General features: G+C 43.8%; 1 protein-coding gene across 1 annotated transcript; it reads right to left on the bottom strand.

Moving 5' to 3' along the window:
• Positions 1 to 546: 546 nt before the first annotated feature.
• LOC147900172 (potassium channel KAT3-like) lies at positions 547 to 25,354 on the bottom strand. Its single transcript, XM_087376715.1, has 13 exons — positions 24,648 to 25,354; positions 24,068 to 24,283; positions 23,800 to 23,955; positions 23,605 to 23,662; positions 17,065 to 17,388; positions 16,732 to 16,971; positions 16,501 to 16,599; positions 16,301 to 16,333; positions 3,233 to 3,418; positions 2,928 to 3,122; positions 2,744 to 2,819; positions 1,399 to 2,133; positions 547 to 739 (listed from the first exon to the last, which is right to left on the bottom strand). Exons 1-13 carry the CDS (start codon positions 24,848 to 24,850, stop codon positions 549 to 551), a joined length of 2,712 nt encoding a protein of 903 aa, XP_087232841.1. The 5' UTR covers positions 24,851 to 25,354; the 3' UTR covers positions 547 to 548.
• Positions 25,355 to 25,622: the final 268 nt, after the last annotated feature.

The raw sequence follows: 25,622 nt of genomic DNA, 5'->3' as shown, positions 1-25,622 counted from the left end.
TTAGTAAAGTTGTAATCACATGCTTGTGGGAAAAGCTATTCCCCATGTTAAATATCATAATGTTTTGTGAAAATGTGAAACTTATGTCATTTTCAACCCTTAAATGTTTCATAAAGTCTGACCACAAAACCATTAACCTCAAGAGCTCAATGGGTTTGTGGGGGGAAAGTGGGAGAATGCCACCTCACCTTAGCATTAAATTTTAGGTTTTCCACAAAAGTAGCAAAATGTCATTAGGAGGGGACATAGAGGAGACAAATTGTTTCATTAAAGCTTAATGTGAGTAGACTTGCTAACAATGACTTGTTTACGGGGATCAGAGAGGTTTTTTGTTTTTTGTTTGTTTGACTCACCTGCCCACGATCCAAGGATGCGCCAAGCCGCCAACAGTGCACGTGCTAGGACTTGAACATGGGAAGCTAGCTCTGATAGGCAGGAACCTTTTGAGTACAGTAGAATGTGGGTAGCGAGATTTGGTACAGAGACGCCCTAGCGCTTGAGCTTCGAAAGACAGGAGCATAGTGAGTGAGCTTGGGAAGAAGGATTGATCAATGGAGAGGTGTGAAGTTTCTTTCCAAATGAGTGCATGTGCCTTGTGAATCTTCGTTGGTTGAAAGTTCTTTGCCATCCAGGAAGTACAAGTGTTCGTTGTCTCTCACAACACTCAAGTCGTCAATCTCTGCACCATCCGCACTCAACACCATCACCTTCACGCCCTCCTTCACGCCCAGTTTGCGCCCTGCATCATTCCGCATCCACCCACCCACGTTACTATTTTAGTGCATTGCTTTCCTCTCGTTGGCAAGATGGGAACGACGTTATGCATCTTACGATAGGGAGAGAGAGAGAGCGCGCGCGCGCGAGAGAGATTCATTCGTTCATCGCCTTGGTTATGGCATTTTCTTTGGAGAGAGAGAGAGAGAGAGAGAGAGAGAGAAGTTATTTGTTACTTCAATTGCACATAGCGAGCAGGCTATGTGCAGGCTGCAGCAACTGAGTGTTGAGCAACCCACGAGAGGGGGGGGGTTTGATTAGCCGCATACGAGTACTAGAGCCGGAGAGAGGGAGGGAGAGACATTGATTTGGTCGGTTTCGTTCATTGTCTGGTTTTAGAAAATCGATACAAAATTGTGTGTGAGAGAGAGAGGCGTCTGAATCCAGATACAAAATTGTGTGTTTGTGTGTGTGAGAGAGAGAGAGAGAGCGCACGCGCGCCCATGATATCGATAGAAAATTTTGTGTGTGTGTGTGTGTACTGTGTGTGTGTGAGAGAGAGAGAGAGAAAGAGCGCAGGCTGCAGGAACTGAGCGAGAGAGAGAGAGAGGCTGCAGCAACTGGTATACATAGATAGACAATGCATGGATTTTGGTAGAACTCTTTCGTTTACGTATTGCTCACCTGCCGTCTTCTTTAGCTCCTCGAACGTCGCCGGCACAGCCATTAGCTTCGCCCCTCCTCCTGCCGTGGATTCTTTGTTTGCTGGATGATGCTTGTGGATCGTCACTCGTCGTGTATGAGAATTCTTTACCAGAGTCGACACGTTTTCGTGCTGGATTTTCGGAACCATCACTTTGAACAGCGATTCCTCAAAATTCATCGATCTATTTCTCTTGGACGAGGACTTCATCATTGTCGTTCTCGTATCGGTACGGGAAGTGCGGTTCTCTTTTGGTCCCTCGACAACCTGTTCGTGTCTGCCCAGATCTTGTCCTTGCATCTTGGACATACAGTGGCTGCCCAACTCAGAATCTGCGGAAGTCGGGGCTGCCCCTTGAAGCACACTTACCAGCTTCTCCTGACCCATTTGCCTCGCCAAGCACATTGGCGTCAAGCCCCTCGTATTATACTCCACCACTCTGGCTCCTCTGAGCAGAAGGAAGCTAACAACCCTGGGCCGAGCCTCTGCTACTGCCACATGAAGCGCGGTCGATCCATCCGATCTAGGTGAGTTGACATCTGCTCCGTAGTCGAGCAAGTCCTGCAAAACATCGATACTCCCCTTTTGTGCTGCGTCGCATAGACATTCCCCCTCTGTTCCTGAGTTTAAATTAGCGCCATTTTCCCACAGCAGTCGAGCTACTTGCTCACGCCGTCCCTTTATCGCCTCCCATAGAGGAACACTGCCTTCATTGTCTGCAAACATCAACACACAAACGCAAATGTTCTGGAGGGGGTGACAGCTTGAAAAAAGGAGAGAAAGGTTCTCTTGGCCTAAGGGTCTCTTGTGGTTGATTCCAAGCATTGAAATTTCTCAATTCAACCTGCTTTCAAAGTAGATAATAGTTTCGAAAGTGTCTCTTTTGCGTCGGGGCAAGAGATTGTGGATGTGTGCGAACTGTGAGACGTAGAGACACAGCTAGTCTGTGGAGCTGAAGGCTTGAGAGAGTGCGCTTCTTAGGTACATTAGAAAATTAACACTGTCGAATATCAATGATGAAACGACATCTATTTAGGGCAACTAAATACAACAGCGATGGACGAAAGCTAAAATGTTCAATGTTCAGAGTTAGGACAACTGAGAGCTTGCAAATGAGAGATGCAGCATCTACCGTATTGACTTGATTCTCAGGTTTGAACATACGCGACTGATGGTCTGAACAAGTCATCCCAGCAACATTTTGAATAGACTCTGTAACTGAAGAAACATATACATGTATGTAGACTGCAGACAGACATTGAGGGCAGAGACATGAACGGAGAGAGAGAGAGAGAGAGAGAGAGAGAGAGAGAGAGAGAGATTTGCCTTGAACGTTAAGATCAGCTCCATTCTCAATGAGAACTTTGATGCACTCCATGTACCCATTGGCTGCTGCTATGTGCTGAGTACGTTTTGAAATATAGTCATGGTTATTACTAAATGCATAACTTAGATGAAACAGGCATAAAGCTGACCATCAAAATTGGGAACTTTTTAGGCATGGCATTACCACAGGTGTTCGACCACTATGGTCTGCCGTGTTTGGGTCCATTCCTTGCAATAGAAGCTGTAGCAGAAGCTGACTGTTTCCCATTGATGCAGCATAGCGAAGGCTGAGCATTATGCCGCCACCTCCTTGAGCAATTGTATCCTCAATTTCTTTAGCTAGCTCTGACACACATGCAATCTTGGAGTCTTTCATATTCTGTCATTAGTGATCAATAGAACAATTACTAGAGATAGTGGTTTCACCAATCAAGCTAATGCAATATGTGACTTAGAACTCAATTTACAGATATAGCATGCTCTTGCTACCTGGAAAAGGTTGTCAATTATGATCTGTCCATCAACCCTGTTGCCTTCAATTATGTTGATGAAGCTGATCCGATTTATTCTTAAAAGCTGCGAAAGCTTCCTAGTGCGGACTGTGAACAGCTGTGGCAGGAAGCACAGCACTCCTATCTCACCAACAACATCACCTGCTTCTGCAAGTCCGGTTGCCTGAAAGAGATGTATGCATAGTTAGCATGGCCATAAAAAGACACCACACAGTGTGCTATGCAGCAATGCTCCAGATGCAAGCATAGTACACAAATTTATTGCACCGTAACTGGCAAAGATGTAGAAAAAATCAGAATGACAGCATCAAATTCACAGCACTGCAGTTAAATATAGCTGGCTGGCAAGCCGCAAATTGCAAGTTTATTGCCCTTCATGGAAAGACAGTTAGATGACTGTCTAGGGGTAGGAGGAAAAGGAAGATTGGGCATTTGTTAAGGAAGAGTTGGCTCCTAGGTGAGTATGCACACACACACAACATATATACATATGAGCGAGTGTGTGTGTGCGCTTGTGCGCGCGCACCATGTGCTCACACATTTTTCACCCCCAAAAAAAGTGTGTAGACACACACGATAGAGAGAGAGCGCACAATAATCCACCATGTCTTGTCACGAACATGCAAGATAAGTTCTTCTCTCACAAACCTGTCTGTACTCCCTGACTCAATAAAGACTAAGTGAAATAAGAGAGAGAATGCACATACATGCCAGTGAGAGAGTGATGATTCAATACTGGGTGCAAGTGCAGCTAATGGAGCTTAAGGCTTTTATAGGTTGCTCCCCCTTTTTTAAATGGGCTGATAGGAGCTGTATAGGGGCCGATTGTTGCCGTCTTTTGACCTGATCTGGAACAGCAGATTGCCTACTTGGCACAGCTGACCAGGACCAGGCTGCTGCTGATGCTGTTGCAGCTGATTGCTGCCACGTGGTAGCTTGCTGATGTGGTGCCTGTGTAGGCCCTGCAGCTGGCCTGCTTGTTATTGCTGATGGCATGACAGTCCTGCAAGACTGTTTGGCTGATGTGGACTGCTTGTGTGTCAGCCATGTGGTCCTATGATGCTACAGCTGCAATGGCAGCCTGTTATGCTGCTGCTGCTGGCTGTGCTGCCCCATTTAGGATAACAAGCAGACACCCATGAACCTGGAGCATGCTCATAACATGTGCTTGTTCTGAAACTAAAACAGACTAGAGACAGTTGAAGGCATCTTTGCATGTTGTAAGGAGGTGTACCATAATCTGTGACTAATCTATGTCACCCATATTGCCTCATGTGAAGCCCCGATGCTTGAACTTGATGGACAGTGTACAATATCTAAGAGTTGCCAATACCTCTCCTTAACCTCTGTATCAAATTCTGATTCAACTCAATGAGCTCAGCTTCTCAACAATCTCGGCTTTGTCAACAAACTTGGGCTGTTCCACATCTGGTATAGCGGCTAATGGCCACATACGGCTTGAGCCAAGAAACATGGAACACTGAATACTCGGTCTGTTTGGTGGGTAACTGAAGCTTCATGGAGACATTATCAATAAGTTGGATGATCAGAAAGGGAACAAAACACTGATGCGAGAGATTTTGACATTATTGTTTGCCTTGGTTTGGCAGGCCTGTTGTGCTTTGGCGATCTCCTCTTTGACGAACTTCATAATCACTCATAGCTCTCCTTAATTTGGTCTGCTTTGTAAAATTTCTCCAAAGTGTGGTAAGAGGAGTCGAACTTTTTGTGAAATGCAGCCTCGTACAAGGTCTTGCCAATGCTAGATGAATGAGTCATTCAAATCCCTGTACCAATGTCCCATCAGAATTGTGCCTCATTGACACAACATGTGTACATCAAACGCTATCTGGTTGCAGATCTCTGTCTGATTATCTATTTGAGGATGGAAATTGTGGAAAACCTTAGTACTGAAATTCGATACCATTCTTTGATGAACACTTTGCCTATGTCTTGAATGTAATAAAGGGGGAAAGAGGCCTAGTTAGGGGTAGCCCTAGGGAATAAAAGGGAATTGAAGGGCTAAAAAGGAGGCAATGGGGAGGAACTCTTGTGTGGTATTATGGGCATCCACATCCCATGTCATACTCCTTTCACATGCTGCCACATCAGCAGCACAGCAGGGCAGATCCAGCAGTGCAGAAGTCAGCAGAAGGCAAAGAAGGTAATAAACTCAGAGTTGACTTTCCCAGTCAAAAAAAGTCAATACATTGACTTTTGGTCAACGTTGATTTTTGACTGACCTTGTCAACGTTCTGCGGTGATGAGCTGACCAGTCAGCATCCCTATTCGTATAAAACCCCCCAGTCCTCATCTCTTTCTTTCATCTTCCGGTGTACCGACAGTTCCTCCAGCTTACCCAGACTTAGCTCTAGCAGCAGCAGATGTTGCCTTAGTTGGACCAGCAGCATCAGCCCTAACAATATTAGCACGTCCATTTTCATCCACAGCTCCGGAGACCTACACAGTAGTAGCTGTAGCATATGCAGCAACTCCCCATGTAGCCTCTACCTGGTCCTTGCATGGACACAACTCCCCTCAGTTAGCCTCAGTCAGCCCTACAGTTATATCGCCTTCAATGGGATTCCATCAATGTAGCTTCAGCGCTCTTCAATGACAATCAATAGTTGTAAAAGGATATCTGGTGTTTGCTGTGCTACAAAGCATGAAGATGAAAGATAGTAGCTTGGCATAAACTTGGAGTTCATGTTTATTTCAATATGCTGTGCCTGAAGGACATTAGGGCAGACGTTTCCTTCCACCTCAGCACTTGGATTGGTTAGGGGCACAATTCTTGAAACTTACCCAAGGATCCACAGAGTCCGTTAGTAGTTAAGCCAATAAGATGAGTGTGACAAGACTATGAAGTTCCTTCATGATTGCGAGCAGACATTCAATGGTATGTTGGCAGCTTCAGGCCCGTAGGATTGGACAATGCTTATGAGCTCACTCAAAACTTTGAGCTCATGAGCAAGGGACAAGTTCTAAATGGACTCCCAATAGTAAGCCCAGGAGACCTCCGGTTCCATAGCCGGTGGCACAATAGGTAGCCAACAGCAAGTTGGGGGTTTTCTCAATGTAGAGGAGCAGTTCCGAGACATGACAGAGAGCATCTCTACTACCATACGCCATGAGAAGGACCACGATTCAAAGTCTACTTACACACATATCTACACGGTGATGTAAGGAGGCGTGACTCTTCCTAGCCGTCACAACAATCATTCAAAGATTTAATTCTGAGATCAATTCAATCGTTACAATTACACATCCTCTGTGAACTCTATGTGTGACATGGTTGCCCAAATCACCACAAAAGGCTGGCAACCAAGCGGCACTGTAGTCATTTCCATCTGCCAGCTAGCGCAACGATTATAGGTTCCCTTCTATCAAGACTAGCCATAGCCTTGGAGGAGTTTCTGTGATCTTGCAGGTGGCAAAACTCAGTAGAAGGGCATCCTGGTAAAAGAACCCATCAGAGAGGTTCGCATGTCTTATGGACATGTAGCAGGCAGGAAGGTTACCGTTCTTCTTGATGGAGGTATCTCGAAGGATTCAGTCGATGCCACAACAGCGGCTTAGCTCCAGCTACCCACAGTACGGTTAGGTTCGATGTTTCAGTTTCATCGTGCATTTGGCAACAGCACAACACCTAGTGAGCACTTTCTTAGTAGCCCAGGATGTCAAGCTTTAGATGACAGAGAAGCATACCTTTATTGTAGCCCTGTTAGGCTCACCTAACATCATCCTTGGTGCGCCATGGCTTGCCAATCACACAACAGTTGTCACCTGCCAGAATCGCACCATTACAGTTCAAGATACAATCGAAAAGGCTCGAGTACTTTTGATGGTGCCCGCATTGATCCACAGGCAGTTAGTTATTGATGACTCGACACCAGCCACAGGTTCTAGCAGTTCGTGCACATGGGTTTACAACTTTGCCCTTTGGTTTAGTTCCAGTAGAAGGGGCATCCACAGCCCATGTCATTCACATGCTGCTAGGCAAAAAGTATGCATGTTGACTTTTCAGTCAATGTTGACATTGACCGACCTGGGTCCTGGTCAACGGTGTATGTTGACCAGTTGACCAAGATGGCCAGCAGCCAGCATTGTATAAACCCACCTGTGCTCTTCCATCTTACCCGGACTTAGCTCTAGCGAGAGCCTTCATAGCAACAGCAGCCTTAGTTATTGCCATTGAACCAGCAACATCAGTCCCAACAAGAGCAACAGGGTCATCTTCATCCATGACTTCTCAGACCTGCACAATAGCAGCTCTAGCAAATGTATTGGTCCCCTCCCCATGTAGCCTTAGTACTCCCTAACAGATCCTTTGAACATAACTCCCCTCAGCTAGCCTCAACCTCGCAGCAGTAGCTTAGCCTTATAGGCTTACAATTATAGCTCTTCAGTGAGATTCCATTGTGTACCTTCAGCCCTCCTCAATGAGGATCACCAGTTGTAAAACGATATCTGGTGTTTGCCAAGCCTTTAAAATCATGAAAAATTTATATAGTAGCTTAGCGTAGACTCTGTTCATGTCTGTTTCAATATGCATCTGTTTATCCGCCTCTCTCTCTCTCTCTCTCTCTCTCTCTCTCTCTCTTTCAGTTAGCATTTCTGCACGTCGGCACTCAGTCAGTACGGGCCTAGCTTAGTAAGAGACGGGCCTCACCCCCTCCTCATCCCTCATACCTGTTACATGTGATTTGTTGAACTTTCTTACCTAATCTACAGCTCCCTCTTGCTTCCTACCTCTGTCCACTTTGTACCTCTCTCTCTCTCTCTCTCTCTCCCTCTTGCTTCCGACCTGGGTCCTGGTCAACGGTGTATGTTGACCAGTTGACCAAGATGGCCAGCAGCCAGCAATGTATAAACCCACCTGTGCTCTTCCATCTTACCCGGACTTAGCTCTAGCGAGAGCCTTCATAGCAACAGCAGCCTTAGTTATTGCCATTGAACCAGCAACATCAGTCCCAACAAGAGCAACAGGTCCATCTTCATCCATGACTTCTCAGACCTGCACAATAGCAGCTCTAGCAAATGTATTGGTCCCCTCCCCATGTAGCCTCAGTACTCCCTAACAGATCCTTTGAACATAACTCCCCTCAGTTAGCCTCAACCTCGCAGCAGTAGCTTAGCCTTATAGGCTTACAATTATAGCTCTTCAGTGAGATTCCATTGTGTACCTTCAGCCCTCCTCAATGAGGATCACCAGTTGTAAAACGATATCTGGTGTTTGCCAAGCCTTTAAAATCATGAAAAATTTATATAGTAGCTTAGCGTAGACTGTGTTCATGTCTATTTCAATATGCATCTGTTTATCCGCCTCTCTCTCTCTCTCTCTCTCTTTCAGTTAGCATTTCTGCACGTCGGCACTCAGTCAGTACGGGCCTAGCTTAGTAAGAGATGGGCCTCACCCCCTCCTCATCCCTCATACCTGTTACATGTGATTTGTTGAACTTTCTTACCTAATCTACAGCTCCCTCTTGCTTCCTACCTCTATCCACTTTGTACCTCTCTCTCTCTCTCTCTCTCTCTCTCTCTCTCTCTCTTGAAGGGTCTCATAGTGTACTTTAATAGAACCATATCATTTGTGTGTGTGTGTGTGCATTGGGCTCTATCTGATGGAGATGCGCTGGCACAGGGAGACACTACTGCGACAGATCAGAGAGCAGCATGAGGCGGCTAGACCACAGGATATAGAGGTTGACCGGGTAGAGCGACACATCACAGACTTCTATACATTTGAGTAAGCTCCAGGACACAGCGGAGTAGAGGAGGAGGAGCTAGCTGATATGAGGGCAGCCTGGCTTAGCAAAGAGAGCTGACATGGTGCCGTCGAGAGAGGGACACAGAGACCACGTGCGAGGCTGAGAGTGCCCAGAGCACATTCTATTGAGGTCCGACCTATCATAGCTTTCCTCAGGGGGGGACCGATAGAGACGAGTCACTCTAGACATCGCCTAGGGGTTCAGAGATCGAGGAGACCGTGTCCCCGCCATAGTGTGAGACAGCTTGAAAGACGCAGATACGAGGTATCTTCACAACTCACTCGATAGCCACAACTGTGCCGGGCTTCGGTTTCTGAGTCTCAGCTCCGAGATTGATTTGATCCAGTTTGTATTTGATTGATTGTGATTTTCCTAGAGCTCCTAAGCTCGTAGAACAGCATAGATTAGGACTTAGAAAGGGCCCTAGCACACCCTTTGCTCCAGCCCATTGAGGCTTGTATGAGTCTTCTTTTTGCGCACTTTGTCCCCTAGGCCCACGAGGCCTCCCATAGACATTAATACATCTTTCTTTCAGTCTTCTCTCCCCCCCCCCTCTTAGATATATATGAAACAAAAATAGAAAAATCAGTCAACAAAATAGAGTGGCCAGGATACATGCCAAGAAATGGAACAAGTAATCTCTCAGGTTCTCAAGGAAACAACCCATAAAGTATTCAGAAAAGGACAAGGACCCCCCTACAAGAACTTTTTTCAACCAAGGAGGTATTAAAAAGCATACAAAGTCTCATGATGGAAAAGCAAAATCCCCACAAGGTCTTATACAAGAGATGATTAAATGGGGAGGGGATAATCTCCACCAAAAGATCTAGGAAATCTTGAATAAGGCTATGATTGAGGGTTTCCCACAAAGTTGCCAAGTAAATACTTTGGTACCAACTTTCAAAGGTGGAAGCAAGGAGGCAAAGAACTACAAGATCATTATGGTAAGAAGTCTCATGGCAAGTGTTTGGAAAGTTATTAGAGAAAAGAGTAGTACATGTGCATAATTATCAAATGTTAAAGCCCCTTCTCAGGCTAGTTTTAGACCCAAACATTCCACAATGAATCACTTGATTACTCTTAGGGCTATAAGGAGATAGCTAAGGGCGAAGACAAATCATTTATTGTTGCTTTGAAGACTTCAAGAAACCTTTTGATATGGTACCAAGGCAAAAGATATATGAACGAATGGATAAGCGTCTTGGGGAGTGCACTACTAAGGAACCTTATGTATCACGTGCGTTTAAAAGACCCCTCACCTAAAATTTTCCCCCTAATAAAATTGCCTTTTTACTTATGAACTAGTGGGTTTTTTTCTAAAGTTGAATTAAAAAACCCTCTTGTTGATGTTCCCTAAAGTTGAATTAAAAAACCTTTCCTTTAGAACACACATTGTGTGAGGTGAACCGCTGAGATAAACGTAAAGTCCCTTAATTATAAAGGGCTGCTATACAGTCATAAAGGAGGCTTTAGGAGTGAAGTTTTTCAAAGGATGCGTAAGCTCGGCTAGGAACCTTTTATACAGGAGGCTGCCCCTCTCCCCCACATTGGACTCTCGGTGACTCTGCTCGTATTGGTATATCCATTAGTGAAAAGGCAATGATACCTCCCATGGGTCTCATAGTTTCTCGTGAGGTATGAGTAGTAGTTTCGAAGAAAGAGCATGCTGCCACATGTGCGAGGAGGCTTTATCCCACATGACGAGCAAGTAATACAAGGTGGTGCAGTCTATGTTCGATTCTTGGGCAATTGCATGTAGGTACATTTTGATAATTTTATTCTTTTGCTACTTTTGCATCAGATTTCACCATCATTTGTGCGTCAGAGGTAAACTAGAGGAATGGATAAGACAAAAGGACAGATGTGGTATTTAGATTGCAGGATATGTGGTTTTACCGCTTATCTATGCAGATAATAGGGTCCTTTTTGCCAAATGCAGCTCAATATCAAAAGCACCTCATTGTTCTCTCAAATTAAAAAAAATGCAGGTGATTGTAAATATTGACTATGGAGACAAAGGTGATGATTATTGGGGAAAAAGATAAGTCCAAGTCTATTTTGTTTGATGGGAGCAAGCTAGAACTGGTGAAATGTTACAAGTATCTAGGACTAGTTTTTGAGAACAACTACAAATTCAATCTCTATGCAGAAAAGAGGATGCCTGGAGGCCTAAAAGCTTTGTTTAGCTCACAAAATGAATGCAGGAAATCAAACATCTGGAATTGGAGTATGGGAAATTTCCTTTTTCAGACTCTAGTGCAGCTAGTGATAGTCAGTCAAGTATGGGGCACAAATCTAGCAAGAAATGTGGAAAATAATAGAGAAATTCAGAAAAGATTCTTAATAGAAGAGCTAGGGGTAAGAGTGGAAACTCCTTATTCCATGACTTTGGTAGAAATCGGAAGCTATCTCTTGATGGTGAAGCAATATATCTCTTGATCTCTTAAAATGGGTTAGAGCAATACAATGCCTTACAAAGTGATGGGAGACAAAAGAAAAAAGGATGGTTCAAAGAGGCACATAACTAGTTGGAAAGGTTGGATAGCTCAAGCCAAGATTTATCTGAGAAGAAAGGGGCCATAAGGGAATATCTGTAGTAAAAAGTGGTGGACACTTTGTGGAGAGGATGTTAGGGGAATACACGAAAGAGATAAACCCCATGTTAACATACAAGGAGCAACAATATCTCCAAGGACAATGTCTCCATATACAAGAGACATGCTATTTGTAGATTTCGAGTCAGCTCCCATGACCTAGAGGCTGGTAGGTGGACAGCCACCCCCAGGCAAGAGAGGCTGGATAAAATCTGTGAGGATGGCTTGATTGAGGACAAGCATCACTTTAAATGGCAGTGTCAGGGATACTCGGCGATTAGATCAGCATAGAATATGTAGATGGTGATACCACACAAGATCTGATGACCTTTCTTTCAATCCCAGTATGACAGGTTGGAGCTGCATTGATCCTAATGGCAATGCATAGCAAAACTCTCCTAGCATCTGGGGCACCGACCACCGGGGGCCTCTTAGCGACCCTCTACAGCCCTCTCGAGGATCATATATGTCAGTACTCTTTCTTAGTTTTACATGTTTGTAAAGTTGCTTCATTGTCTTAGTAACTTTAGACTTAATTGGGCAGGTACACTTAGCTGACTGCATGTTGTTGTTATTTTTATTGTCTAGCGGAGTTATGTCTAGGACTCTTTGGACCTTGAATTTTGTACTTAATTTTTTTCAAGTTCCCATAGATCCTAACGGGTCTCTTGTAGAGTTTAATACAAGCATTTCATTTCTCTCTCCTTCTCGCTTCCCCCTACTCTCTTTTCTCTCTTCTTTTTCAGCTATTTTGTCTCCCTATTCTACATCTGCCTTGCCCCTTTCCCTACTTGTATCAAAGCAACTTTCCTTGGGCCTTGTACTCGTTTCTTCTATCCCTCATCCTAGCCACTTCTTCCTGTCGGCATCTACACAACATGTGTTACAAGCCAAGAAATCCTTTGCAACAGCCATCCAAGGATTTGCCATCGCTCTCGTTGTTCGCCATCGCTCTTGTTGCGCCAATACGCTCCATGCCCTAACACCATCATTGCTCATCACTTCACGTGAGTACTCTGTTGCATTCTCGTCATCAACGTTCTTGTTGGTGGGGACAGACGTCACACGCTCACGACTTTGTCGAGGTCTCCAAATTTTTCTGTGACATATTTTGACAACTATGACACTTTTGTCAATGGACGTGGACCATTTCAATTGCCTTTTGTGGCTCTATCCCAATTGTGACTGTCCTTACCAAATTCCAATTAGTTCCACATCATGAAGCATTGCCTCCCGAAATATGTCATCAAGACGAGCCAGTGGTACACCATACACGTCATCAAGGCTAGTCTCAAAACGCATAATCAAAGCCAACTATTGGTACAAGTCATCAGTTATCAACCTCGATATGACAACAATTATCGGTCTCGATACACATTATCATGGCCCACATCCGGTAGATGCCATCAAGACCAGTCGTACATGCTAGCAATGACTAGCCTTGGATTCTCAATTTGGCAGTTTCATCTTGTTCTGTTTTTTTCATTATTCCGGATACCAATAGAGTTCTTGGATCCTAGCTCTCCGATCCATAGCAACTCCCAGATTTCAAGTTTCCACTTCTAGAGGCTCCTCCTAGATCCCAATCCCGAGCACACTAGGAGCTTGGATTTTGTGTCATCACCTTTTCCACATTTGCCACCTAGATCCTGGACTCCGTGGTCATCATGTGAAATCCAATCTCAAATCATCTTGTGTCCTCCTCATCAGGATCTTAAATTACATGTTAGCATCCAGATTTGGGATTTTACATTTTGAAAATATAGATTAGGCCCATGATCTGGTGCACACTTGTAAATTTCGGCACAGACCCGGCATACTCTCATTCCCCATGGCGCCCAAACGTGCAACCCTATTCGATGGCTCATTGCCAAGCGATGATCTGTTGTTTGAGGCTGCTGAACATGAACAAGTGCCATCCACAATGGGAGCACCCAACCACTGGTAGCATGGGGATGCCTTCCCATCCCCTATCACCTGCATCGGTGCCTATACATGCACAATTTGTAGAGGCATTGTCTTCCATGCTTTAGGGTACATTTGTGCAGTTGGGGCAGCAACTTGGTCAGTACATCTTCCGGCAGATTGACTAGCAAATGAACCAAGTTATTGCACATGTATTTGAGGACAAAGGCAAGCAGCCTATATCCCAGCATGCGGATCACATATGGATCACTAGGACCAGCAAATAGCCTGTATTCCAGCATGGCGATCATTATGATATCTTCTTTGTAACACATGGGTTAGGGCAGATGCTCAGCGCCCTTCTAGCTTTCAGCGATTTTCAAATGGAGCAGTCCATATCGATCGTACACTCTTTGCACCTCTGTAAATGGAGCCCTCTATTTTAGGCCGACCCAATTGGTGAACCTCTATTGAGTGTTCCCATGAGCACCTTGCTGGGTCCACATCACAGCCTGTCAGTAGGGGGAAAGGGGCCAATCTGCATCTCAATCTTTTGTTTCACAATTGGCAGGCTGGTTCATGCCCCCATCTTGCCCTAGTACCTACAGCCACACACAGCCTGCGCATCAAATGGGAGGTTCAGCATTTTAGCAGGGCAATGGTACTGGACGGCAGCCTGCCATCTACCTGACTATATTCGTGATGAGATGACATGTTGACTGATGCTTTGTGATCACATTGTGCTCTGCCATTATGCGAACCGCAAGAGGGATGATGCTGGTGGATTTGTGGGTGGCCAAACCAAAAAGTTTGTTGTGAAGGATGTTAAGGATAAGCTCATAGTGCTGAAGTTTAAGGGAGACACTTGCACAAATGATCTTGAGGAGGGGATCACAAAGCTGCAAGATTTATTTTCTCCTCTATCCTAAATAGCATGAGGACTGTAGCATATTTGCTGGTATGCATTTGTGGGACTACGCTCACACTTGGTGACAGTACATGCACGATTCTCCGCATAGACCCACCATATGGGAGCAATTTAAGGGGTGGTAAGGGTGACGGCCCGGATTTCAGCGCCTTTTGCATCCACCTCCTCCACTAGATCTTGATGGAATCAAGGGCCCAGATTCTAGCGCCTTTTCCTTGCATCTCCACCCTTGGAGCTATTTCTTGATCGATGGCTGAAAATGACCTGCCTTCTATTTTGATCTCATCCATTAGATCCTTCCCTTTTTCAAGAGTTTAGATTTAATCCCTTTATCCTTTGATGGTATCCCTTGGATCTAGACCTTGATCTAATGGCTGGAAGTGTTCTACCCCAAATTTGAATGTATCCCTTGGATTGTAGATGACATCAATGGATAGGAGTGAAGATCAAGGTCTAAACCATGGGTTGAGATATCTACCCACCCATAAATGCTCAACATGGAGAAGATATTAGAATGCAGAACTTGGAGCTGTAACAAAGGCCTTAACAGTACAAGCATTTGTAGAGCAAGGAAAGGAAGCCTCAATTAAAAACAGCCAGGACACTAGGAATAAGCTACACAGAGGGATTGACCCTTAACGGCAAGATTTACACAGCCAAAGCTGAGCTCTAAAAAATGTTTATCTTATCCTTAGCTTCACTGAAACATGACTATCTCACTATTATGGTCCATGCAAAGCCAATGCATGAAATTTATAGTAAAGTGATAAATCAATTCAATCAAAGTAGCAAAAGACTAGTGCTCATAAAAAACATCAGCGCATTACACAGATAATCGAGGCAGTGATGCTGAGATGGTGGTGAACAAAATTTATATATGTTAACATAGAAGGTGGCAATAAAATGGAGAATATGGAATCAGTAGTTATGAGTTGGAAAAATTATACTGAAGAATGTAAATTTGAGTTTATTTACATGTTGAAATTAAAGTGGTTGCAAAGGTTTACAGAGAGATATATTTACAAAAATTGCATGGTGATCCACGATTGAGGAGCTTGAGCTCAGCTTAGGTAAATGCTGATTTAGTGTTTGCCACAAAGAAAGCTTGTATGAGAATGGCCAAGGACAAGGAGAGGGGTTTGTAGTGACCTGACATTGAGGTTGTATGAAACAACAACCAATCCAGATAGCGAAAAGTGGATTCTGATAAGTGTAGATGCCGTGACTAGAGCATTAATTTTTGAGTTTTTCTATTTGACCACAGTAGGCCTCTGGAGCCTCGTGAGTCTTCTACCTTTGTTTTGAGAGTGCTCAAAAGCCAATTTTGAGTGTCCAGGGTGAGCAGTGACCTGTCTTTTCTAGACACATATTTTTCACTCACTGGATGCATCCATGTTTCATTGCATTCCAGGTGTGACCACTTCAGGTTTAGAGCTCAATTCTGTGATTTCGTTGTGCACAGATGCATGCTCGGCCCTCTTGGAGCTGGTCTTTAGAGTCTGGTTCATTCATGTTTGCTCTTCGCTTTGTTGGGCTTACTGAAACATAAGAGTTGCTTCTGCTGTAAACTTCTATTTGCAAGTTGAGGCAATGGAATGGATCATTGAAGCAGCTAATATATATTCCCTGTTCAGAAAATGTTGTAGAAGAGAATACCATATAGAGAAAAGCCTGTGGGCTGTGGTGACCGACTAGTCTTAGCATTGTCCACTTAATGCAGTAGAAAAGGAGTTCCTTGTGGAGACCTACTATAGGGTATAGTGCCTGTATTGTGTACGTGTATTCTTAATCCATGTGCTGCTGTGTCAAATGCTATGATTTCATGATTAGTTGAAGGCATACCATACCTGTTCAGTGCCATTGTTATAAGTGTATAAATCCTGCACAGCCAATACACAATATATAAGTTTCTTATATATCGTTTATGTCAGCATTTTATGTAACTGAATTCTCATCCAAAAGGAAACACATTTATCGTTTCAGTAACTCAAAAGTATTCTGACAAACAAATCTTGTCAAATATAGGTGTAAATGCTAGCTGTCGTACCACTGCTCCTGAAACCAAAATGTAAAACTCAGTTGGAGCCTCATTTTGGAGCATGATGTCTTCCTTTGGAGCGAAATATTCTGGTTTCATTTCTGTTACCTTAAGTAATCAAAGAAGCACTTCTAAGGGCTTAGCTTTCTTACAAACTGCCTGCACAAACTGGAAGCAAGATGAACTCTGAGTAATGTTTACAGAGCATGCTGGTCGCATACATAGAATTCAGACACTTACAAGCTGTAACATGAAATTATATGAAGTTCCCCGAAAAAGATAAGCACTTTCTACTGTAGGAATAAACAAATGCTCCGCAATGCTAGAGCGGATAGCTTTGGGCAGATCAGGCATGATTTCCTCATGTCTGAGGCTCTCCGTTCTGAATTTGATCCGGATATGATCTTGCATTTGGTCGTGTAACCTTTGTGGCAAATGATTTCGGTTTGCAAAATTTGTGATTGCTTGAACTGAATCTCTCTGCAGGAAAAGAAGTTTTTCAGTCTCATTGCCACCTCTCCACTGTAGTTTATATTAGAATAAGAACCAAGATGCATAGATTCTAGCTCTTACAAATTTCCTGGTCCGACTTGTAACATGTACAATGAGGTTGGTCATGTTCCCTATCAAGTACGCTGTTAGACCTAGATTAAACAGCATGTAGACAATCTCAAAAACCATCTCTGTAGAATTCTGGGCATGAAGGTCCCCATAACCAACAGATGTGAGCGTCGTTATTGACCAGTAAATGGCATAAATGTAGCATATCCATGGGCTTTTTTCTCTGAAGCCAGGAAGGGCTGATCCAATCCATGTCTCTTTTTCCTTATCTTTTGGGTACAATGTAGCAAGCAGATAATAAAAGCAGCCCGCACTATGAACAGCCAACAGCGTAACCTGCAAAGCGAAAACTTAGCATGAATAAAGAGAATATTGATTTTCTGTTGGCGGATGCCAGTACTTGTAGAGAAAATTACTGAATTGAAAGTCAAAGCAGAATTTGTTCATTTATGCTAAATCAGGTTTGTCTTATTTGGGTTGGTGGAAACAGAATTAATAGAGATAAACTCCAGTAACCATTTGGAAAGGAAACGACTAATCTCACTTGTGGTTAGGTCTTTGACATGTACTACTATTGGTTCAACTGAGAATGGAAGGTCTTCGAGCTGATACATAGAGAGAGAGAGAGAGAGAGAGAGAGAGAGAAAGAGAAAAGAAAGAAAGAAAGAAAGATATATTAACGTCCGTGGGAGGCATCGCGGGCCTATGGGACAAAAGTGCGGAATCAATGTAAACTAGTACACCTTGAGGACGACAGGATGACTATGTCATCCGCATATGGTAGTATCAGTACCAACAAATCAGCCTAGCGGTGACCCCTCGCCTCCCAGGTGGTCTATGAAGGATGTGATCTCATCAATGTAGAGGCCGAAGAGAGTCGGTGAGAGGGGGCATCCCTGCTTCACCCCAATCGTGCTCTCCACCCAGCCTGATAGGCCTCCTGGGGCACGAACTCGTCCCCTGACAGACTCATATAGCCTCATCATAGAGAGAGATTTATTGACGTCTGCAAGAGACCAAAAAAGCATATGAGATGAAAAGACTGTAATATATGATGCTCTAAATACTCCATGTAGGGGCCCTAGAGGTATCTAGGACACCCCTATGAAAGCTAGCATAAGATAAAAAGTTGAATGTGAAACTAGAAAACATAGGAACATGCCAATGATCTTGCAGTGTATAACAAGTAATGGACTCCGCGCAGGATTCGTCATTAATGTCTTAGGTGTACACAAGTGTAGCCCAGTCTCGGTGTCTCTGGAGCATGTTTGCAGTTAGTTGATATCACCATCTACTCCGCTTTTTGGGGTCTACTTGTGCAGCCTAGCATTGACTTTACCTTGGATGGGGCATGTGCTCACTAGTTTTGTGGCCATTCTCATGCTCTTGTTTGATGTCCATGAAGAGCATGCATGTGGTGGCTACTCAATGTGGGCTCCCTTTGTGAATAATTTGGTGAGCCTACACTGTTGGGGCTCCTAATCGAGTGGTGTTTGGAGAAGTGTAGGTCCGTATCTCATAGATCCTAACTCAAACGGAGCCACACAGCGTTGGTTTTGGTAGTCGATGACTCAGTTCATGTCCTTGAATCTCTGCAAAAAAACATAAAAGTCACTTGTATGTGCCTTGGACCTCGTTAATTTGATTGAGGTCATCTCTGGAGTACATGCTCCTTTGTCCCCACCTCTTTTGTCTTACGTACGGTGCTGTGGACTGAACCTCTCCCATTGTCTCAATTTGGAAGAGATTTGCCTAGAACTTCCTAAGCTAGACATACAACATGTGATAGGTGAATTTATAAGTATCCTAGTTCACCCGAACAGAGCCGTCCTTAGTCAAGGAAAGGAAATGGCCTTTGTAAATTGCCATTTTAGTGACGTGTGGTTGCATGGCTCATCCCATACAATTTCTTTTATCCCCAAAAAAATCAACCTCTATTACATAGGTACGACCAAAATACATAGATTCAAGATAGAATTCTATGTAAACCTCATGAAGAATCATGCAGAAAAGAAACGAGGCTGTTGTAGCCAATATGGAGAGTGGACGTGCCATGAAGGCCCTGCCGGTGAAAATGTGAAAAATAAACCATGATCCCACTCTCTTTTCAAGAAGGCTTGCTTGGCCTCTGCTGTGCATGAGGAGCCTTGCATGTAGGTCGAAAAGAGAACGAGTACTCTCACGAGGGCACTCTTACTCCATTGGAGGGCCAATCGGCATTCAAATTTTGCATGGACTGCACACATTTGCATTCTTGAAAAGCTTGGAACTTCACATCTGATATCATAGCGGTGACAATCCATGACCGGGACAGGAAGAGAACGAGAAGAAGCGAGCAAGCAAAGAGAGAGAGAGAGAGAGAGAGAGAGAGAGGGGGGGGGGGGACAAGGTCTGTGCAAGAGAGCTCTAGAGTGTGGGACAGAGGTCTGCATAGACAGACAGCGCAGCACAGAGGAAGAGCATACAAAAGTGAGCTGTATGGTCAGGTCCGACACGTGTGACGGAGGGAGAGTGCGCGGAAGGGATTTGCACGGGCAGGGCCACACGTGCGACAACAAGCCTTGTGGCGAGTTAGAGCAAGCCTCGTGATGAGACAGAGAGAGATCCAAACCTAGGGAAGTTTACCCAACTCCAAGTTCTTGATTGCCCAGGATTTCCGAATTCAAATTGGAGATTTGACTCCTGGACTCAAAGTTATTCTTGCAAACCCTGAATTTCGGAGGGTTATTTTGATCCCGCTCTTTGTTATACTGTATGCTTCGAATTGCTCGATCCATTCTTCGATCTTCTTTAAATATGGCGAGGCTAAGAAGTTTGGAAGAGTTAGGAAATATATATAAGGTGACTTTTTAAGTCCTTGGGAAATTAAAAAACTTAGAGAGTGAGAGGGTTTTAAAAAAAAACTATGGTGACATGGCTTTTTCCAGCGGATAGAAACTTTGAATGACATAGCTTTGTGCTTCTATAAAGCTTTGGAGACAAAAGGCAAAATGGCGAATCGAAAAAACAGCGCTCAGGATCTCCTTCAATCGATCGTCGTTTTTCCTCTCACACAACGAAGATGGCCACTGCAGTCTCCATGAGCAGATCATCGAACTCATCTACAGACTCCTTGAGAGAGCTCTTGTCATGCAATTTGCCAACGTTATAGATAGCCCATAGAATGGTAATTGCACTCGATAATTCACACGCAGGTCGACACTCTTCGATGGGGAATGGGGTTTCTTAATGGGGTGAAACCTCCCGGTGTGAATGTGCCCTTAAAACCCTTAAAACCATGAAGAAAAGGAACCCCCCTGTTATCTCTAACAGGAAATCAGATTGGGACGAGTTTTTAAGGGGCTAAGTACCCCCTATAACGGTGTCTAGAGCTCCGATCCACTCAAAACAAGCTAGCCAAACTGAGTGTACCAGTACACAGCATAAAAACAAGGAAGGAAGCCCAAACAAGAAGGAAGAAGAGGTCATTTCGAGTGGTTTTTCGACACAAGTGAAGCGGTAGTCAGATAAGTACCACCAACTCTATAACACTTGACTTTTGGCTGTAAAATAAAACCCTATTCCGAAATTACAGCAAGTTATTTCTTCTCTTAGTAAAAGGAAAGAATGGAAGGGGAGGGGAGATATAACAATGAACTTGTCCCTTTTCCTCCATTACCCAAAGGAGAGAGAGAAAGAACACCTTCACCTCCTTGGGAAGAGGATAGATAATAGATTAGGTGAGAGTTACACACATCTTGAGCATGATCATTGATAACCCACGAATAGAAGTACCTTCATCTTTCCTTCAATAACCTCTTGAAAGGGAGTTCTCCTTTGGTAATGAAAGAAGAAAGGGTCTACCCAGTGCGTTAGGGCCTTCGTTTAGCCTCTTTGCTTTTCCTCTTTGTTGCAAAGGTCTTGGGATATTTCCTCCAATCACAAGCACTTGGACTTCATAGGGGCAGCAGTGTCTTGAGCAGCGGGTGTCACATAAGGTCCTCACCAAGTTTTGGTCTTGTCTCATGAGGAGGATCTTTTTTTCTTTTGGCTAGTAGCCTACGGAGGTTTGTCCATAGGGCATGGATGGAGTAGATGATGGTAGATTGCTACTGGATAGATGGAATAAGTGGCACACCCTTGGACATTCAAGACTAGGTTCCTCCTTCTCGACAGAGTCCTGAGTTTAACTTCTCCTTAGAAGACAGAGTTCAGGAGACCATTGCTAGCATCACTCCTAGGATTTCCTGTTTGCATGGTGTAGTTTAGTGATGGGGGGTAGCAGACTTGGCCTGCAGCAACCCTTATCAACATATGGCATTTTCTATACCTTGAGAGCCACTTGGAAGCAGTGTACGGAGGGGAAGACTGCCAAAAGGCAGGAGTGTTTTTGCAAATCCTGACCTGATACTTTTTACGTTCTCATGGATTGAGGAATTTATTGGCTGCATAGCCCTCTCCACCCTAGTTATTGGCACTTAATTTTGGGATACTCTAGGCATTGAGTTGGGATCCTATGAAGTAGGCTGCATAGCAGCTAGTGAGGTAGCCCAAGGAGGGTTTATATAGGCCTTCCCTTCCAAGATGGCCGTTTGATCAATCCTAGGGCTAAGGGAAGCCCTCCATTGCATTGATGAGGAGGTGCATGCGCCTGCCCATGTGCAGCTTCTAGCCTACCATGTGTGTTGGTTTTGTGAAAATGCCTCTTGCAAATATCACTTTGGTTGAGATGGGACATCTATACGATCATTTCTCTATATATATACCTTATCCTAGACTCCATAATGGAGAGTAAGGGTGGTTTCCAATCATGAGCCATGGGGTCCTAATTCATCAAGTTTAGGACAATCTTTGATAGCTTAGTTTCCTATAATTAACCTACCCCAAGTCTTTGCAAAGGTTAGTTTCACCCATTGTCCTAAAGACCCTACTTTTCTCTTCATTCCTTAACCTGGGGCGGTCACTTTGTAAACATGTAAGGTAGTCAGTCCGTTCATGGAAGAGGATTTTTAAATTTGGGGGGCTTACGGGCCATTTGCGAACAAGAGAGGTTTTTAAAAGTAGTTATCTTATATAACTATGATATGTGCATGTAAGGAGCATTTGAAATTACATCATGTCTACGTACAGAAAAGGGGTAAACAATTATGCAAAAAAATGCAAATTTTTAAATAAGGGGTATTTAAATGTATGCTTGTTCGCACGTGTTTTATGGTTTTTTAGACCTTTGCAATCTATGGCCTAGGGAAAGAAAATGTGTCTTTGCAAAGTAGTATACTATCACTATCACTATCATTATCACTATCTTGAATCTAGCTAACCTCTTAAGACTAGTACTGAGGAAAACGACCCTAAGTGCGCATCCTACATGCTCTAGTCTGTGGCCCTTCTCATTTCTGATGCATAAAGATCTTACAAAATGGTTGAATGATATAAAAACATGCATACATTAAAGTGGTATATAGATCATCGAATCCGCTAGTTGTGTAGTCCACCACACTGGTTGTTGGCAACTACTTCCTGGCACCTCTTGAAGCAGGTTACAAGACAGGTAGCTTTTGCACTTAACACCTGCACCTTATGGATAGCTAACTCTTTGTATTGTTTTCAAACGTTTACTCTTCTCTAGGGGAAGGAAAGATGGCATATAAGTCTGGATTATTCAGCAAAATATCCCAGGCCATAATTCAAAAAATCATCATCCAGCTGTGTTCATTTAACAAGTGCAAGACAGGTCCCTGGTTCGGAGCAGAGTCCCTAGCAAACCCATTGTGGGTTGATCCCAGACAGCACAGACCCTTTGCTTGTTCAGAACTCAGCTCGCTTGAGAGCAAGCTATTGGAGGATTCCAATACAAGCTACTAGTACAGTCAGAGCAGCTCAAGAAAGATCTCTTGCATTCTTGCTTTAGGTGTCCTTGGATCTGTTATCAAAGAGGATACTATTTGACAAATGTTGTGTCAAAGCTCACAAGCAACTTTACGATTTCCTCGGTGTAATGAGTTTTAATGGTAAGACAAATTTTAAAAATATAATAATGGTCTGGATGGTGCAAACTAGGAGGCTAGGTATCAGGCAAAAGATGTTGAGGCAGCTACAGTCCTTATTTCAAAATGCAAATCAAAATATTTATAGCAGTCACTTCCTTTGTAAGAACTAAGCTTCTTTAATTTTTTCCACATTTGTTATCCACATCATATCTATAAATGACTGCACAACTCCTCTCTAAAGTGAATGCACGGCCCCTTTCTAAAACTATCTGCCTTGCTAGGCTACGCCTGGTGCATGCATTTTCAACCTCATATAAAAATAACTAGCTTTATTGCAATCACTTTTGCCTTCTAGGCTACTCTTACAAATCAACTGTAACTGAATTAGATATTTGGGCTCGTGCATACTTCTTGTCAAGATCAGGTGGCAACTGATTTACTTAAATGTAAAACTTTAGTACATCTGTGTGGAGTGCCCTCATATTATATTGTACGTATTGTGAGACAGAATTATTGTTTCCATAAACTTCCAGTTGATAACGTTTAAAGCTGAGAAAAGCAAAGCATGGGGACTCTGACTTACAGATAGCAACTTCAAGCAACGTGTCCAGAAGTAGTTGAAGCGAATATCTTTCTCAAGCCTGCAATACACAGGTCTGATGTATATCGTGATATTATCCAAGCTGCGATCCCTTTCCCGTTAATAGAGTGTTAAATTTCCAAATGTAACAGAAGGTACAACAAGATACAGGAATATTAAATATATCGTACGAGTTACCGTGTAAACCAAGTACCGACTCTTCGCAATCTCCAAAGGCGCAACAGATTGAGTGCACCGTAAGTTAGACCATGCGGCCTGTTCCCTTTGGTAAGTGCAAGTGCTTGCACAGGTATAGTGGAAGCAACATCTAAGGCGAACCAGCTCTTGAGGTACCTGTGGACGTAAAGATGCAAAAAGATGGTTTACAAAGAAATCAAGGCCCCGAACTGACCTTTCAGATTCTACATATAGATATAGCTTGAACTCATGAATTGGTACTCCATACCGGAGAGCAATTTGGGGCCTTTTGTCGACAAGGAGGTAAGTCTTTGTATCCACATATGACACAAAGAATGTAAGAAATATATCAATGGCAAAGAAACAGTCCACTACAAGGTCTGCTGCAATGTAGGGCCATTGGGGCATCTCGATGAACCCCAGCTCAAAAGGTGATATCCAAGCTGTATATATAACCAGTAAAACAAGAAAGTTTTCCCAACCCCTGCACAAAAGATTATCCAAGGTTTATATATAACAATAAAAACGAACGCTGAACAAGTGTAGGACGGGAAGGTGCTTTGTACGTTAAATGAGCTTACACACAGTGAATGTAGTGTTGTTTTCAAAAGCTTTAAGAATAAATTAGTTTCACTGAATTCGGTTGGGCTCAGGCAACCCTAGAGTATGGAGAAAGCGCCATGAGCCTGCATCGGCACCATTATTATGATAGCAAGGAAGTAAGCAGCTGTCGTTACTGAGAATAACTTCCACCCTGATTCTTTAGACGTGGGACGTGGGCGGATGTAATTCAGTAATTGTGATCATTATACGATGTAGATAATGTGGCATTCGGAAGTAGCAAAAACCTGTATCGGGGATCATATGGTAAAATTATATATCTGCCACCCGACAAGAAGTTGTGGCTTCGAGCCCCTAATGCAGGCAGAAGCCCACTAGCAAAGCTGCTGAATGTTGCAGCTTCTGGGTCGTCAAGCCTGTTATCTTTATCACTAGACCAAGAGCACAGCCCGATTGAACGACCAGCCCCAACACCAGCACCAGCACCCATTCTTGTGCAGGATTCTTTGCTGATATGAATCCGTGCCAACCCGAGAATTTGTAGGTGCTTGTGATCTGAAGACAGCGACTTACAATGCGACAACAGGCAAGCAACGAGACGAGGGATACGCGAAGAATGATAATCCGGAAGTACGGGAGACTTCACAGATATTGCTCACATGCAATATCAAGCTCGAGGCGACACAGTAATATGTTAGAAACCGGCAATTGTTGATGTGTAGGCGATATTGGAAAACCGGTTCCTCAGCACAAGTAAGACTTCAAGGACTAGAGGGTGTAAATGCAGGATCTACAAGCTACAGAATGTTTTGACAGTTCGCAAGCTACAGAATGTTTTGATAGCTTGGAGAGATGAGTGCAGATGGAATTATTCAAAGAAATGAATGGCTTGTATGTTTTGTAGGCTGGGCAGCAAATGCATCAACGTGGAGGGAGGACATCATGTATTGGTTCCTGTAAGCTTGCGAAGATAAAGCTTTCCTTGGGTATTGTGGTTGCCTATGGAGATGTAAAGCAGAGATGCAAAGCTCCGATGGAGGCGGCAGGTGGGGCCTTGCTTGTTTGGTTTGGGCGGAGTGCCTCATGGGATTGATGAGCATGCTTGCCAAGCGTTTTTTGGACTACGTCCGAGCCTAAAGTCGTTAGGAGCTCGTCAGACTTGAAGCTGGTCGACATGACAGCTCGTAATTGGACGATGAAACGTTTCAACAAGCCATGTGTTTTTAACTGTTCAAATTGGTGTCGGAGGTTAGGATATAGTA

The sequence above is a fragment of the Dipteris shenzhenensis genome, chromosome 7 (assembly GCF_047967505.1).
Source record: "Dipteris shenzhenensis isolate YYH24624 ecotype China chromosome 7, Dip_SZ_1.0, whole genome shotgun sequence".
NCBI lineage: Eukaryota > Viridiplantae > Streptophyta > Polypodiopsida > Gleicheniales > Dipteridaceae > Dipteris > Dipteris shenzhenensis.
The sequence above is the reverse complement of the archived record's forward strand: the minus strand, read 5'-3'. Positions and strand labels throughout refer to the sequence as shown.